The sequence below is a fragment of the Sander lucioperca genome, chromosome 15, assembly GCF_008315115.2.
Source record: "Sander lucioperca isolate FBNREF2018 chromosome 15, SLUC_FBN_1.2, whole genome shotgun sequence".
NCBI classification, from domain to species: domain Eukaryota; kingdom Metazoa; phylum Chordata; class Actinopteri; order Perciformes; family Percidae; genus Sander; species Sander lucioperca.
This window is the reverse complement of record NC_050187.1, coordinates 7,750,710-7,769,343: the sequence shown is the minus strand read 5'-3', so window position 1 is coordinate 7,769,343 and position 18,634 is coordinate 7,750,710. Positions and strand designations below refer to the sequence as shown.

The 18,634-nt window shown below is 41.5% G+C and overlaps 1 protein-coding gene across 1 annotated transcript in view; it reads left to right on the top strand.

Moving 5' to 3' along the window:
* The window catches only part of LOC116064552 (latent-transforming growth factor beta-binding protein 1-like), a 70,180-nt gene extending 52,968 nt beyond the window's left edge, over positions 1–17,212 (top strand). The window contains exons 14-20 of the mRNA XM_031319789.2: positions 2,237–2,326; positions 3,703–3,831; positions 3,916–4,056; positions 5,185–5,361; positions 7,602–7,748; positions 16,275–16,424; positions 16,516–17,212. Of these exons, the coding sequence (XP_031175649.1) occupies positions 2,237–2,326; positions 3,703–3,831; positions 3,916–4,056; positions 5,185–5,361; positions 7,602–7,748; positions 16,275–16,424; positions 16,516–16,703 (1,022 nt within the window). The 3' untranslated portion in view covers positions 16,704–17,212. The remainder of the gene's footprint in view (positions 1–2,236; positions 2,327–3,702; positions 3,832–3,915; positions 4,057–5,184; positions 5,362–7,601; positions 7,749–16,274; positions 16,425–16,515) is intronic.
* The last annotated feature ends 1,422 nt before the right edge of the window (positions 17,213–18,634 follow it).

Here is an 18,634-nt window from a genome sequence, read left to right as displayed (position 1 = left end):
GAGCATAACGGACTGGTAAAAAGGGGAAACCAAATAGTGATCCCACAAACAATGAGAACTAAGATCCACCATGGGCATCAAGGCCTAAACAAATCCAGAGAAAGATACAATGATGCTGTCTGGTGGCCTAAGAATAGCCATGCGGTAAAGGAGAAAGTCTCCTCATGCCCACACTGTAATGAGCACAAACCAAGCCAAAGCCGGGAACCACTTATCGCAACGCCTTTGCCGGAGCTCCCTTGGCAAAAGCTAGCTGCAGATCTTTGTGAGTTTAAAGGAAAGCACTTCCTGGTCGTTATTGACTATTATTCAAGATGGCTTGAAGTATTGAGTCTCACCCAGACCACGAGTGAAGCAGTTATAAGTAAGCTGATGAGCATATTCACACGGTTCGGGATACCTGAAGAGCTGATTACGGATAACGGCCCGCAGTTCACCTCACAGCAGTTCCAGGTCTTCACATCCAAGAATGACATCCAGCATACTACATCGAGCCCATACTATCCCCAAGCTAATGGGATGGCGGAGCGAGCTGTCAGGACAGCTAAAAGCATCCTTAGGCAACAAGACCCCAGCTAGCTCTCCTGATCTACAGGGACACAGCCACGGAGCCGACAAAAGAAAGCCCAGTCAGACTCCTCATGGGAAGGAGACTGCGCACCACAGTCCCCAAGCTCCACCATCAGCTGAGACCGGCATGGCCCAATCTGTCTACAGTCAGGCAGACAGATGCCAAGGCTAAGCAGGGCTACGAATACACCTACAACAGGAGATACACAGCAAAGCCGCTTCCTGCCTTAGGTGTCGGCGACAGAGTACGACTGAAAACAGACTCAGAGAAGACATGGAGAGGGACCAGGGTGATCCAGGCTTCGTGTTCCACTCCACGTTCGTTTGTGGTGAAAACGCCACAAGAAGACACCACCAGACGAAACCGGAGGCATCTGCAGATCGTCAACCAAGAAAGGAACGACACTCCGACACCAGAAGTCTCCACCCCACCAGGTAGCATGGCATCTGCCACCCGTCCAACCCAAACTGACTCTGAGACTGGTAGCATAACATCGTCACCCAGAGTTTTGAGGACACGCTCTGGACGTGCTGTGAAACCTGCTGTCAAGCTGACTTACTAGTCAGAAGAAATGTGTTAACTAGTAATGTTTACAAATGATTACAGACCAGTTATGTTAAAGGAAGAAGAGAAAGGTCTGAGTAGAATGTTGTTTGTTTATATTTGCTTATTCATTTGTATTACTGTTTATGTCTACTTAAAAAGTATGTTTGAAAGAATAATATTGACAAATAGAATAAGAGAAATTATGCTTATTTGATACATGGGTTTCTTAAAAAGAAGAATACGGAAAATATTGTGTTTTCATACAAAAGGTAATTTCAGAGTATGTTTCTTAGATACAGTTGTTTTGTTTAATACTGTATGAAACCCCAGACTAAAAGGGGGAGATGTCACGTAAACCTGTTATGATCTGTGATTGAGCATACGTCAGGACGCACGCATACGTACCATAATACAGGAAGTCAAATGAACGGATTCACGTGTGTAAGTTACGACATGTTGGAATAAAAGTCGAGCTAAAGACAACCTACCGTCTCCTCATAAATATATTTTATACGAAGATAGCAACACTTCACACTATGTATGTCCTAGTTACCCACTAAACTGTCATTATTCAACTATGACAAGGTAAAATCGGTTTTGCATTCAATCACCCCTTTAACATCACCACAGCCCTGTGCTTTGTACTGTATGTAAGTTCACTAAATCTGATTCTGACTGATTCACTGTCACTGTGCATACTGCTAGCAATCACACTCAGCCCCTTAAAGACTTCATGTTGCCAAGACTAGACTATTGCAATGCATTATGGTCCAGCCTCAGTCAGAGTTCCCTTTATTGGCTTCAGCTGTTTCTCAGAGACCTGCACACTGCTCTAAGTGAAACAGTATTGCTGACTGGACATCATTCAGTTTTTGTTATTCTAGGTAAACTGGCATTCCAGTTACACAATGTCAGGAAGCAGCTACCATGACACAACATTAAATAAATCAGTGTCTTACCCATTTTAATAAGTGAGCAGGAACTGAAGCGCTCTGTTGGTCTTTACAGTGAAGTGTACATAATAAAGTGTCCCTACAGTATTTGTACTGTATGCACATGCTCATACCTCATTGCTCAATGGACTCTTAACCTCCAACGCTCCATGTCGGCCCCATTCAGACCAGTTTGATCAGATGTGTCCATCTGGAAGAGGATTTATTCCCAATGCAGACTTCCTATACGGAGTGGCCACAGCTGACAGCTACAAGGGTAAGACTGAGCTCCTCCTACAGTACACAACTCAACATCATCCATAGGGTTTCATAGTTCTCCCTCACATAGTTGTACCTTCACCTATTACATGTGCTGTGAGTCATCTCCTGAGCTTTCTATGCCATTTTTTTTTCTGTTGCAACTCCACCCAAGATAAATGAGAAATGACATCAGGGTTTGGGCATCGGCCTCTTCTGTAACCCGACCAGCCCACTAACCATATAAGTTCAACTTCCTTCACTGCTGCTGCAGCTGGATATACTTGGCTGTTGTCAAATTCAAATTCTAAAAGGAGAGCACTGACAAGCACCACAGATAACAGTGTATTGGGTTGATTGATATGCAGTCAGTGGGATTAACTCTACCACATCTAATGATTTAAATATCATTAGTGAATTTCTGACACGTCATTGCCTGGTCAGAAGCTTTGGGAAAGACCCGAGAACATCCTGATGTGTCCTGCCCAGTGTTGGGTGTAACGCATTACAAAGTAACGTAACTACTTTTTCGGGTAAAAAGTAGTGTAACGCGCTACTACTGAAAATTTGGTAACGAAACGCAGTTCCTTTTTCAATTCGGCGCAACGTTACTTTTCCCAGGGACAGATTTGACAGCGACACTGCCTTCTCAGCTGCACGCTAACAAGCTCCACACAGGACGTGACAGAGGCTGGTAGCAGAGTAATCATGGCAAGCGAGAAGCAGCCAAAGCTAACTTTTGAGAGTGTAAGCTTTGTGGCTTTTTGCTAGACGGCGCTCTGAGCCAGGCAGACACAAAGCTGACAATCTCACAGATGGATGCGGTGGAGATGGCCTCATACATACACGCAGCGGACCGCTGCACAGACACGCAAGGACTTCTAGAAAAGAGACTGTGTCTACGACAATGCACGGACCATCATGGCTGCGCGACCGGTACAAGTCGATACAGACATTACATAGTATACACTAACACCGTGTAACGCCGATGACCTGCTGATGTGCATTCAACCCGCGCTGGACTCATTCATAATGAATCAGCCGTCACTCTGTGAGTAGAGAATCCAGTCTGCAGTGGAGTTCAGACACTTCACTGATAAACCAGAGATTGGCTTTATGGTCAAAGATAGTTTTTGTATAATTAACTTCAGTCTCTGCCAGAGACACCTGCTTTTAAAAGTAACGTAAAAGTAACGAGTAAAGTAAAAAGTTACTTTCCATAGGGGGTAACTAAGTAAAGTAACGGATTACTTTTTTAAGAAGTAACGAGTAACGAGCAAACACTACTTTTTAAAAGTAACTTCCCCAACACTGGTCCTGCCTTACCCTGTTCTCATGTTGTTATCTAACAGAGGGCTCCTCTGACACTCTGTTCTTCTCTCTGGCTGTTTGCAGATGCAGATGAGTGTACTCTGTTTGGCCAGGAAGTGTGTAAAGGAGGATTCTGTCTGGACACTGTGGGCAGCTACGAGTGTTACTGTAAGACGGGACAGGACTACGACGCTGCCAATCTGCAGTGCACAGGTGTGTGTGTGTGTGTGTGTGTGTGTGTGTGTGTGTGTGTGTGTGTGTGTATATTAAATGTGTGTTTTGCATCCTGTCCTGTAGACATGGATGAGTGTGTGGATGAGTCTCTGTGTGCCGGTGGACAGTGTCTGAACACAGATGGCTCGTACATGTGTTTCTGTACCCATCCCATGGTGCTGGAGCCCAGCAGTAACCGCTGTGTCTTCATTCCTGAGGCAGCTGGTAAGAAAGGCTTTCATCTCCCATGCACACATTCTAAAAATGTCCCTCCAGGAAATTCTTGAATTTGAAACTTTCAGTATTGTCAAGTCTTTACGATATTTAAGCCATTTCAATCAGGAGAGACTTCATTGCAGATATGAAAAGATTTATTTGTAAGTTACATAAGCAAAATATGAAATGTACAAAGTCTTTGGAGATTAGATTCCATTGTATTGAATATGTTTAAAAGGGGTAGAGAAACCCAGACATATCCCCCGATGGAGTCTAGACACTGGTGGTGGTGATGAAGGAGCTCAAGAGACCAAATCGAAAGTGCCAAAGGGGCGGTCAGCTGGACGAAGACCCATGGTATCATGGGTGAGAAAACTGGTGGTTGAAGGGGAGGAGGCGGGTCTCACTCTATTCCTGAAATGACAACTGACAACCGCAGAGGAGAGAACAGATTTAAAGCAGGGATGTCATGCTGTGATTGGCTTGTGAAATACATGGCTGAATCTAATTGGTTTAACTGAAAAGTGAATGCCTAGAAACAGCTGATCAATCAGGAGAGATGTGAAAACGTTATTGAAGTCTTCCTGAAAGAACTTACGCTGAGCTTCATTTCAATCAGGAGAGACTTCATTGCAGATATGAAAAGATTTATTTGTAAGATAAATAAGCAAAATATGAAATGTACAAAGTATTTGGAGATTAGATTCCATTGTATTGAATATGTTTAAAAGGGGTAGAGAAACCAAAGACATATCCCCCAAAAATGAAGAGACTTTGATGGAAAGACGAGTCAGGCACCTCAATGGGCACCACGGATCTGTACAGTGAACAAGACGGTGTAGTTATTAAAGTAGGAGTAGTAGGTTACTACATAAACAGAAACATTCTGGCCCAACGCCCGATGAAAAATAAAACTCGGCCACCGGCCAGTGCAAAACAGAACCTTGGCATACAGCCGGCGAAAAATAAGAAAGGCAAAATAAAACTCGGTGACCACCGGATGAAAACAAAACCTCGGCATATGACCGGCGCAAAATAATAAAGCAAATTAAATCTCGGCCATCAGACCGGTGAAAATAAGAAAGGCAAAATAAGAAAGGCAAATAAAATTGCGTGTGTATGTGTGTGTGATTGCAGAGCAACATGAGGTGGAGCAGACGGACTACCAAGGGATCTGCTGGCAGACGGTAACACAGAGCATGACATGCACGCGGCCGCTGGGTCCCGACAGGAAGACCACGTACACAGAGTGCTGCTGTCTGTACGGCGAGGCCTGGGGCATGGACTGTGCCCTGTGCCCCTTCAGGAACACTGGTACACACTGCACACAACAACACACACACTGCTCTCATGTTTGGAATGTCTGTCACACTGCAAGCCTTAGTGCTCCATTCTGACTTCTCGCTCACATCAGGGGTTTTGTTAGACTGTTCACTTTATTTTTGAAATGTGGGCAATATTGAGATTCCAGCGTGAACTACTCACTGTTCTGAATGCGCTAAAGAACAGTGACAAAGACGTGGCACGCAGCAGCTCTAGTACAGAAGTAAACATGGAGGCCAGTCTTTATGCTTTCAGTTAGAATTGGATGTGCAGTGGAAGCCAGGAGAGCAGATGAGAACGAAGACGAGGAGAAAGAGAGCAACATGTTTTATTATTTTTCTTTGTGGTGTGTGTGTGTGTGTGTGTGTGTGTGTGTGTGTGTGTGTGTGTGTGTGTGTGTGTGTGGATACAGAGTGGAATGTCTACACTGAAACAGATTTCCTCCAAAATGTTATGATGTCAAGGGAAACTTTTAATCTGTTAGAGCCTCTCCACAAGACTCACAGTGAGTTCAGGTGAGTCATGTCCCTGAGAAAGTGTGTAGGAGTTGGGCTTCCACCAATAAGGGCGTACATGACACGACTACCATAACAACAAAGCCATGCACTCAAGGAAAACATCAAGTGGGCAAGAATGGAGGACAAACCAAGCAAGTCTTGGGCATCTCAGTTATCAAAGGCAAACTAACGGTTCCACATCAGTGACAAACAAATCCCAACAATCCTGAGAAGCCCATCAAGAGCCTCAGAGGGTGGTACAATGCTGACCTCAAAGACACCCAGCAACTGGAACAACTCCGGCAGGATACAGTCAGTAGCCTTAAAGAAATCAACAACAGTGCTCGTTGGACCATAGTGACACAAGAGGTGCGCCCACAGCCAGATGTCTCAAATCCATATCACAGGCCAGACAGGAATACTGGACAAAGTAGGAGGGCATTGAGAAGAGGAAACTCACATTGAGCGAGCTGTGGAGCAGGTAGACAAATAGGCTGAGCTTTATCATCAGACACATCTATGATGTCCTGCCCTCTCCCACAAAGCAACGAAGAGCAACAAAGCCTTTGTAATTTTGATTTTAGTAAGTCCAGGGCTGCCAATAATAAAAAGAAATAATTTAATCAAAGAGCCAATTGGTTGTACTTGATGTAAGACAAACCTATAATTTGATTTACATCAATACTGCAAACATTAAAATGAAAACATCACAAATAATTAATGTTGTACTTGTGAGTGTAACCCTGTATTATGTGATGAGTTTAACAAAATTAATAATATATTTCCATTTTATTAATTAATACAATGTTATTATTGACCTCCTTGTCTCTTCACACACTCTTAACCATATGTTTCCTTACAGTTAGCCATAGCTGCTGGATCAGGTGGGCCTAGCCCGTCCAAGACCAATCATAGTTCTGTCGCTTCTGATACACATATTTTACGTTAACCTAAATACTTGCCTTAGGCTACATCATCAGAGGTAACAGGCACCAAGACCAACATTTAACAGCATGGCATAGCTTAGGAGGATCCTAACCCGCAGGAGTAGGTTAAAAAATGATGGCTGATTTTGATTTTGCATGATTTTGCAACTGTGGCTGTCCTTCAGAACATCCTGTCTTTTGGTCTGATCTGTGTTTTTGGAAACGTGCAGCCTAGACATGAAAAGGTTGAAGCGTATGGTCGGTATGGCAAGCAGTGTCATTGGCTGTGACCAGATGTCAGCTGTCAGTTGACAAATTTGGTTAAAAATCGCCAAAGTTTCCCTTTAATTCACCAAGTTAGATTTTAAAATATGCTGGCTACATGCTGTCTTTCTCTGCCGTTCAGGGGCAGACCATTAAACCAGCAATCAAAAGTAATTTAGAATTCCAATGTCAACGTTATGAGTTACGTTAAAGCTACAAACTAACGGATACAGCCCTAATGGTAACTGTGACTGTTGAAAATAAGCAGTACGCATCAGATCTATTGCTGTGCATTGATATTGCTGCTGCCATGCTCTTCAGATGTGTTCTAAAACTTCCCTCCACAAGCATAATTTGATGACTTCATCTGGGAAAACATTCCTGGTGCCCATTCCTGATAGCTGTATATACACCACATTCCAGTCTGTGGAACCACTGATTAATGAGTGGACTGGTCATCTCTGGGTTCTCACACCTATTCATTAAGGCAGAACCTGGCACCTCCTGACGTTTCTTATCTTTTCTCTCTCTGTGTCTTTCTCAGAGGATTATGCATCCATGTGTAACCTTGGCGGGCGGCGGGCATACGGTCATGACGCCCTTGTTGCCGGCCCCGTCCATGAATATGAAGTGAGCCCAGACTATTCACCATTACCTGATCCTGTCCTGCCTTTTTACGACAACGAGGAGCGTGAGTATTTGTCTTTTATGAATCATTTATAGTAACAGAGGAATAGCACTGAAACACAGGGGTTAATGCAACTAGACATTAATCAGGGCTTTACAAAGTTATTGCTAGTAATGGGGCCAAGGTAAAGAATTGTGAAGTATACATAGAGTTTATCCAGGTAGCAGTCCAGCCTTAATAAAGGCATGTCTACTTGTGACTCCGTGTCACTGGTTGTGACCAGCTCAACCAAAAGGTTTTTATTTTGTTTCTTCTTTTATCTGGATCATTTTAAAGGGACTTCAGGAGAACAGAGAAAAGACAGTCATTAATCTGAACAACCCCCCCCCCGGTCTGAGGTATAACCAGTTACTACCATAATGAACAATGGAGAATACAGTGGAACAATTATTGGAACGCATGTGGCTCATTGATATCAATGCTTTATTAAACTCAAACTATCAACGCTTTCATTATGAAATAGTGTGATTAACAAGCCATTGTGACCATTTAATTTGTCTAAAAATAAAACAATTTGTCATGAAGTCATTTAATGATTTTAACATTGAAGGTATCTTAAAAGTTATCAGCTAAATTTGGTATCCCAAATAGCATTTATATGTATATATATATATATATATATCTTTTTTTCCTTTTTTACATATTTTTTATTTAAAAGGAACAACGCACATTAATCAACATGAGCACAAAGTCCAAATGTGCCAGATTTAGCCAATTTTCCTCTGTAGTCGCTAGCAGGTTGATGACATTAGATAAGCTACAACATTACAACACATACACATAACCACAAAAACTCAGCTTGTCAGCTGTCAGGGCATGTGTCAACAAGCTCCTGCTTCTCTTTCTGCTTCTATTCATATGTTTTGGGCCTGCCCGTCTATTCACATCTATTGGTCCAATATCTTTTAAACATTATCAGCTGCTCTTCAGGTGCCATTTCTCCAGCAGTATTACAAGCCAAGCCCAGTGGCCCTGCCTGAAAGTGAAGCAGACCTTTTGGCTGTCTTGACACTACTAACTTGACGGCTAATACTACTTTGTTGGAAGTCAGCTTGCCCCCCATCCTTGCAGACGTGGATCAGAGATGTTCTCCATTTCAGTTAATTTGAAAAGATTAAGCCTACACTGCATGGGTGCACAATACATGTTTCAAAGTGTGGCAACCCCTTTTGACCATAAAGAGAAGCTGCAGTTCCATGGTGGGCCTTAATGAAGCTGACTGTCACCCTTTATATCTTATTTATAACTTAGTAAAGGGGCCCTGTTGTTGAACATGTATTTATTACTAAGAATTGCTGTTTAAAACCAGGGATGCCAGGATGTGTGGTCTGGGGTTCATCTACCTTCATTGATATAAATGGTGTGGACAGAATATTCCAGTTACTTCTCAGTAACACAGCAGCACACACTGCAGCCTCCAAAATGATTATACACATGAATCAACACCTCTCTAAAAAAAACCTGAACATGCTAACGTCATACAAAGTGTTTACTTTTCAGCGCAGTACTACTACACAGGCTGTTAACACATTCACTCCTGATACTTTTAAAGTGTTTCAAATTAAAGTTAACTTAAGAACTTTAATTTTTTTAAATATACACTCTGAGACTCTATATTTTATAGAAATTTTATATCTATTATTTTAAGAAACCTAGTGAAAAGCGGTGGATGATCTTCATACTTTGAGATTTTTGGTGGATACTATCTCGGCCTGCTTCATCTGCTGAAGCCTGAGGATTTCCTAGCAGAGAATCTCAGCACACCATGCCACCCAAGAAGGACCAAAGCAGCAACCAAAGTAATGGAGAGGAGTTGGTGTCACTCTCACAGGTACGAGATCTAATGAGTTAACAAAGGGATCTGTTCATGCAACTTCTGCAGCAGCAAGAAAGCAACTTCAAGACTGTTGTGGAATTACTTGTGAACAATGTGAACACTCGGATTGACAAATTGACCAGGGAGACACAGGAGCTGAGAAGCAGCCTGCAATTCTCCCAGAAGGACATTGATGATCTAACAAAGAAAAATGAGAAAATTGAGTCAGAGAGAGCAATTGCTTGTGCTGAAACCAAAAAATGCAGGGGAAATTGGCAGAGATGACTGAGAAAGTGGACTACTTGGAGGGTCAAACAAGAAGGAATAACCTTGTTGTGGATGGCATTCCTGAGGCCCAGAATGAAAGCTGGAAGGAGACTGAGGACAAAGTCAGGTGTGTGATCAATGAGAAACTTCACCTGGACAGTAGTCAGATGGTGATTGAACGTGCACATAGGACTGGCAATCCATCCGGATATTCTGGAAAGAGACCTAGGCCTATCATGATCAAATTCCTCAGATACAAAGATAAAATCGCTGTTCTGGGAAAGGCTAAGGATCTAAAAGACACCAACATCTATGTGAATGAGGACTACACTGAAGCTGTCAGGCAAAAGCATAAGGAACTCATTCCAGCCATGAAAGCTACCAGAGAATGAGGTGACATAGCCTACATCCGACATGACAAGCTTATTGTCCATCCCCCTGCCCAAAAGCATAAGGATTAGAAAGGCACCAATGGCCAGGAGCTGGAGCTGGAGCCAGGAGCTGGAGCTAGAGACTAGTTCTCTGGTTTTCTTAACTTGAGCTCATGTAGACTGAACTGAACTAATTTTTTCATGGAAAGTAGGCCCATTGATGATAAGCATCTCTTTCCTGTTTCAAAGGGTCTTGTTATGGCCCATTTGAATGTCTGCAGCATCAGAAATAAGGTACATGAACTTAACTATCTGATTACAGAAAACACCATTCATATCTTGGCCGTATCGGAGACCCATCTGGATGCTACTGTTCTTGACACAGAGATTTCCATTGATGGCTATACTATTTTTAGAAGGGACAGGAATGAACATTGGGGTGGCATAGCATTATTTATTAGAAATAACTTTCCGGCAACACTGTGCTCTGAGTTTATCTCAGATAGTTTAGAATCTCTATGGGTCAAAATGCATCTTCCTCACCTTAAGCCGGTGCTGATCGGCTGCTGCTATAGACCTCCCAGGACTGATGTGCAATATCTGAATGATTTATGTGTGTTAATTGACAGAGTTACAGATGTGAATAGTGACATTTTTTTTACTTGGGGATATGAACATAGAGTGGTTTGTGAATCAATGTCCAATGAAACAAAAGATAGTTTCATTGATCGATGCTTGTAATCTGTCTCAGATGAGCTCTCAACCAACCAGAGTCTTTACTAACAGTGCTGGCCATATTCCTGCCACTTGCATAGACCATATTTACACAAATATTCCTGACTGCTGCACTAAACCAGTTTCTCGATCTGTGGGTTTTAGTAACCATAATATTATAGCAATTACCAGGAAAACGAAAATTCCTAAATGTAAGGTAAATATAGTACATAAAAGGATGTTCAAGAAATTCATTCCAGAAAGTTTTTTGGCAGATGTTGATGCTGAGGAGCCTAAGGCCTCCTTAAATATCTTTATGGAAAGCTTCATGAAGATTGTTGACAGGTAGCCTTGTGAGACCATCCTGATCTCGCAAGCTCCAGTTTTCCACTCGCAGATCAGTCTGGCATCTTGAGATAGGGAAAATTTGGAGCCATTCGCCAAACGACCGACCAATCAGCGTTGGTTTTGAGGTGGGTTTAGGTGTGACGCAACGAGAAGCGACTGTTCAGTCTAAACAACATGGCGGCTTCCACGGATGAGATGAGCATAGCTATCGCGCAAGTTTTATCCGAATTAGAAAGTATTCCTTCATTGAAAGAAGAGCAAAAAAACGCACTGGAGGCTTTTCTCGGAGGAAAAGATGTTTTTGCTCTTCTCCCGACTGGTTTCCGCAAGAGTTTAATATATCAACTGGCTCCGCTAGTCGTGAAAAAAATTAGCCTTGTGAGACCGTCCTGATCTCGCGAGCTATCTGGCGGAGTCAGGTTAGTGATAGACAGATGGTTTATCCAATCAGCTAACCAGTATTTTCGCCCCTTCCCAAAAGTTCTCCAACAGAAAGTTCCCAGATGGATATGCTGAGCAAATGCGAAGCAATCCATCTGGCGGAGTCAGGTTAGTTGATATGCATGCCCCTATGAGAAAGTGTATTGTAAAAGCGAGACCAGCTCCATGGCTGAATGAGACTATAAAGAGCCTCATGAAGGAAAGAGATGAAGCCAAATCTACATTAGTAAAGTCTGGATTAGTGGAGGACAGATTCAAGTACTGTCAACTGAGAAATCAGGTTACAAAACTGAATAGATCGATGAAAAAAGAATATTACACACAAAGAATAAATGCTGTAAAGCAAGATGGTAAAGAGCTCTGGAAAACCCTTAATGAAATAATGGGGAGACGGACAAATGGAGGGGCTTCCTTTGTGGAATCAGAAGGCATGTTTCTGACCAAACCATATGATATAGCGAATTATTTTAATGATTTCTTCATAAATAAGGTCCATGCACTAAGGCAGAATATGGACAATACTGATTCTAATTATCTAAAGCTCATAAAAAATAATGTGATGTTAGACAAGAGTTGCACTTTCCAGTTTAATAGTGTGGAGGAGCGGGAAGTAAGGAAGTTGTTGAAGTCCCTGCCCGAACACAGCTCAGTGGGTACTGACATGCTGGACAGTAAAGTACTTGGCCTGGCAGCTGACTATGTTTGCGGTCCGTTATGTTAAATATTAAATGCATGCTTAATGAAAAGTGTTTTTCCCACTATCTGGAAAGAAGGTAAAATTATTCCCTTACCTAAAGATGGCAGACTAGCACTCACTGGGAAGAACAGTAGACCTATCACTATTCTCCCAGTTCTTAGTAAACTGATGGAGAGAATAGTTCAACTTGTTCTGCCCTTACAGTAATGACAGGTGACTGGCTCAAGGAAATGGATAATTTAAAGATGACTGGTGCAGTATTACTTGATTTTAGTGCGGTATTCGATGTCAGAGATCACAATCTACTCATTGGTAAACTAGAATGCTATGGATTTAGTCCAACCGCCATCCAATTTATGAAGCGTGATCTCACAAGTAGGACGCAATGGGTTTATTACACTGGCAGCTGGTCTCACGCTAAGGTCTTGGACTGCGGGGTCCTGCAAGGGAGCTGCCTGGGACCACTCTTATATGCCATCTTCACAAACAATTTACCATCAGTTTTGTGTAAAGCAACTGTACAAATGTATGCTGATGATTCCACATTGTATTATGCTGCAAAAACTGTCAGTGAACTGGACAATGTTTTATCAGCTGAGTTAAATATGGTTTTTGATTGGATAAAACGAAATACGTTGGTACTGAACATCTCGAAAACCAAATCAATTATCTTGGGATCGAGTCATAAACTGTCATCTACACCAAAGATGAGTTTGAACTTGTCTGGGGAACCTATAGAACAGGTAGGTAAAGTAAAATTGCTAGGCACAATAATAGATAGTCAGCTGTCATGGGCAGAACATATTGACACCATAGTGAAGAAGATGGGTTGTGGTATATCTATGGTGAGGAAATGTCTTTCTTATGTCCCTACACACATCGTGGGACAGGTGGCTAAATCTTTAATTTTATGTCACCTGGATTATTGTGCACCTGTATGGTCATCTGCATCTAAAGGTCAACTAAAGAAATTACAAAGTGCCAAAAACAGAGCTTCCAGGTTAGTATTACATTGTCCCATAAGAACAAACACTATCAGTATGCACCGTCAGGGCCGTACTGGGACTGAAATTCAGCCCGGGACTTTAAGATGGAGAGGCCTTTTACGCGAGTGCCCTTGGTGCACGAGCAGAAGGATTTTTTGCAGTTATTTTAATTCTAATAGTGTTTTTATGGTATAAAGAGAATCAGATTACGCTGAAGACCTTCAAGAAACTTTAGGATGACACCTGCCTCCTCAGGTTGTATAAGCAAGTCACCACTGCACTGAACACAACCAGGTCAGCAAAACCTAATCTCGAACACATAAGTCACAGTATACTGCTAACTACCAGCATGTCAGTTGGAGTGATAAAATAGTTACAAATACTCACACTCATATACTCAAAAACTACAATGCAGTCCCATAAAATAGAGATGTGTGTGTGTGTGTGTGTGTGTGTGTGTGTGTGTCCTTACTTTCTCAGCTTGGCTCCCTGGCTCAGCTTCCCCTGTGAAGGACCCTGCCTCTGCTTACTGATTGTGCAGCTACATATGCATGAGAAGAACATCAGTTATAAATATGACTAAGAATAAAACATTTTCTAATTCAATCTGTGCTTCAGTCAAGTTATTATCTAGTATGTGGAATTATTGGCATTTTATCCTATATGTAAATATCTGATTGATTGATATGCCTAATATGATTGCCTACCCAGCCCTGGACACTGCCCCTCTACCTGTCACTGTTTTTATACTGGTTCCATTCTCCTCCTCCTGCTCTTCTTTCTCTTGCTGCTCTCCTTCCTCCTGCTCCTCCTCATCAATATGACTGCAGGGGTCATCCTCAACCTGTCCCTCTCCATCACTGACCTTAACAGCTAATATACATACAGAGATACAAAGATTCCTTGCTTATAGAAGGATGTTGTCTGTGTGTGGTGACACACTGCAAACTGCTGTTTATAATATATATCTCTAAATATGTAAGGGATACATGGCTATAACATGATAACATCACATTTTTATTACATGGCTACCTACCTACCAAATAAATCAATAATTTGACACACAGTATTGATTTAAAAAGGAGTTTATTGTTTTAAAAAACGATTGTATTTGTTGTAAAGAAAATAGTTCTGTCTCTACGGTTAGAATCCTGCGTGTCCATGGCAACGCTCTGCTTTGAGCGGACTGTTATAAACATATATATATATAAATAATTTCAGTGTATAATAAACACATCACTAATGGTGCACCTGTCCTGTCCATGCTGCTGGGTCCTCCTTCCTCATCTGTAACATCACCTCCTGCCACAGCACCCTTTTCACGGAAAAGGTTTGTTAATTTGGCGCATTTAGCTGCCAATTGTGCCAACATTTTTTTTCTTTTTCATTCTTATTTTTTCGGTCCCACCCATTTCTTTCTCTTCTTTCCTTCTTTTCACCATTTTTTAACGTCCGTCTCTGTTGCATTCATACAAATCCAAACCTGACTGAAAGTAAACTCTTTTTTCGGCGCCTTAAATTTGAGCCAATCGGTTGTCAGGAAAAACGAGGATCAGTCCAAGTTAGGAGGGGCCGCTCGTATCCCCCCTCAAGATTGAAAGTATTGGTTTGGCCCGGTCTGAAACACACACACACACACAGACACAGCGCTCCGCTGCAGCTGAACGGCCTGCCAGGCCGGTCGCGTATGAAAGAAAAAAAAAAAACTTATTGACCACCGGCCGGTTCGGCCTGAAATAGACCAGCCGTTCGAGATTGTTCCTGGTATTCCCGATGGCCAATCCGCCCCTGTGCACCGTTGACTCTTATGGTTAACGGTAGAGAACAGGCTGGTTTTCAATACAACTACATTTTTCAGAAACACTGTCTTTTCTTCTCAACCCGTTTTCTTATATAACCAAATTGTTAGGTGTGATCAGGTTCATTCTCATTTGACTAGGTCAGCTGATGATGACCAGATTATGTTACCACGCCGAAAATCAAATGCTTTAAAGGGAACAGTTATTTATTGTGCCATCAATCATTGGAATAATTTCCCACTGAATATACGTAAAATGAATAGCAAAGTCTCTTTCAAGTACCATCCGAAATTTCAGATTGTGAGTAGAGAATGGACATATTTACTGTATGTAATTCTGAATGTAATACTGTAATAACTTATTCTGAATCACTTCTGATGATGTTTATAATGATGTCTACAATGTTTTACTGCTTTTAGATTATCATTGTTAAGTGATTTCTTTTTCTTTTTGTTGTGGACCCCAGGAAGACTAGCTTATCCCACTTTGGTGACAGCTAATGGGGATCCTTTTAACAATAAACAATAAACAATACAGCACACGTCCACAGCTAATGAACGGGCATCTGAGTGTATTATACTGGGCATCTACAGTTTGACAGTTATGATTCTACAAACTGCTGGAAGTGAAGACAAATGTGTTATTGGGTATTATAAATATTCAGGTTCAGCTTCTCTAAGGACAACACTAACTTATGTTCTCATTTCACAGCGCTTTGCTGCCATCTTGTGACAATAAAACTAACAACATGTTAGAATGAACTTTAAACAGATGCTAGTCCTGGTTCCAGTACTGCAGTGGCTGAATCCTCAGCTGGAAAGAAAACCTTTGCCTCTGATGTCTCACAGTGGACAAATACTAGATTGAGAGCGGCTCATGTAATACATCAGTGTGCTCAAAATTTGTGGAGTGTGAAAACAGAAAGTATAATGCCACAGTTAAAAGAATCCCTAATTAGCCATAAGCAGTTCCTGTTTCCAATGTACCCATGGATGTACTGACAACTACCAATGGATTACTTTGATACTGAATTTAAAAATGTGATGTTCTCAGAACAGTTGTGGAGTAGTTTTGTCCTTTTGTACTACAGCTCCATTCAAGGCCTTTGAGGGTTTGCAAGCAGAGGAGTGTGGGATACTGAATGGCTGTGAGAACGGTCGGTGTGTCCGCGTTCAGGAGGGTTATACCTGCGACTGCTTTGATGGATACACCCTGGACCTGTCCCGCATGGCCTGCATTGGTAAGAGGGCAGTTACACACATTTAAAACACAGAAACACTAACTTTAAAATATCTGTGTTTGATGTCATTTCTGTCCTCCTCTGTCCACAGATGTGAACGAGTGTTCAGAGCTAAACAACCGGATGTCATTGTGTAAAAATGCTAAGTGCATCAACACAGTGGGCTCCTATCAGTGTGTGTGTCTGCCAGGCTTCGCTGCCTCTGACAAACCCAACTACTGTGTGGTCCCAGTAACACACCAAACAGCAACACACACAGGGAGCATGGACGGACACTAGGGAGCGACAAGAGACACTATAACCACACGCACAAGCTTGTATCACTATACTTATGAGGATGTCCACTGACATTCAGCCACTGCAAAATCCTCAACACTAAACTTAAAGCTCCCTGGTTTGGTTAAAGTGTCGAGCAGCACTCCCAATCCAAAAACACCTGTTAGTCAGAAGACACCTGGAGGAGGTAGAGATGTGGGGGTCAAATAACACAATCAGGGAGTATACCAGTTGAAAATCTTTTTATAATTTTTGCCCAACATCTAAATCAAACCAAAAGAACATACATCTTAAACCTTGCCTTTGAATGAAAGTAAGCCCTATTCTGATTTTACTCCATCATTTAAAAACTAATCCAAATCCACATCTGCCATTTACCAGTGTCATGTATTTTTACTCACCTCCTGCATTCCCCCTCTGTTCTACAGCACTATGGATTCTTTTTTACAATAATTGTGTTACTTTGGGTCCTTCATCATTTTAGTAGTTTTCCAATGTAGACATTTTAAAAAATAAAACATTTGTAATATTATAAAGTACTCCCAATTTTAAAGCCTAATTTTGTAAAAAGCATAACAGTATCGTTTTAATGAATTCTCACAGACTTCACTGTCAACATTGCAACTTGCTCTGGTTTCTTTGGTTAAAGGAATAGTTTGACATTTTGGGATATGCTTAGTTGTGTTCTTTCTAGGAGTAAGATGGAAAATGTCATGTCAAATATATGCAACAAGGCTGAGTGGCAGATCTCTTAATACATCCATGTTTAGCAACATGTTGGGTACATGCCATGGACAGCTTTTTTCATTCCAATAGGAAGTTTTAAGGCATTATGTATAACATTCAGACACTCAAGAGTAAATGTAATGAGCCAGGCAGTAAATAGGGAGTGATTTTGGACATAGCCAATGAGTCTACAGCCACATGCAGGTATAATGATTGGGATGTTGACTATCTTAGTTTATAGTGTTTGCATGCTAGCATTTGCTAATTGGCACAATACATTTAATACCAGCCGAAGCTGACTGCCATTAGTTCTGGAGGTATTAAGTCATAAACCAAAGTATATAATTTTGACCTGATATTGGCACTGGATGAAAAATCAAAACATCAAATTTATTACAATTCATCCTCTGGAAAACACGGATGTCTGAAACAAATATCGCGGCAATCCATCAAAAAGTTGTGTACTAAAAATCACAAATGTCAACTGTTTGTGGCACTAGAGGAACACCAGATTCATTAGAATTCACCATCTGGGGACCATGAATGTAGCACCGTGCATCGACATCTATCCACCAGCTGAGACATGTCCGGAGTCATGACCAGCTGACATTAGCCCCACTGCTAGCGTTGCTTTTTGCTTTAAAGAATCCTTATGGAGTTTCTACACCCTCCCTATAACTAACCCATCAATTCCCTACATGTATGATGTATTGTGAGAATAAATAATAATCTGTGTTTTTTTTTCACATAACTCAACATTTGATGGAATCCCTGATGAGTCATTTAAAGTCATTTAAAATAAAAAATGTTTAATTTTGGTGTATGCATTTCAAATTATAATTTTATTTGTTTACACTAAAACGATGGTAATTTCTTAATTGAACTCTCCCCTTGACCTAAGATGTGTGGATTGACTAGTGTGTCTTCAAGGGCCTAATCACTATTTAAAATCACTTAGTAGACACTTGGTCCTTAAAGTATAGAAATACAACAAGCGCGCGCACACACACACACACACACACACACACACACACACACACACACACACACACACACACACACACACACACACACACACACACACACACACACACACACACACAGACACAGTACTTAATCAAAGCCCATATATTCTGCACTGTATCAGAAATCTAACTCTACATGAAACAAACAGTAATTTACTTGAGATGAAGATTCAACTTAATCTA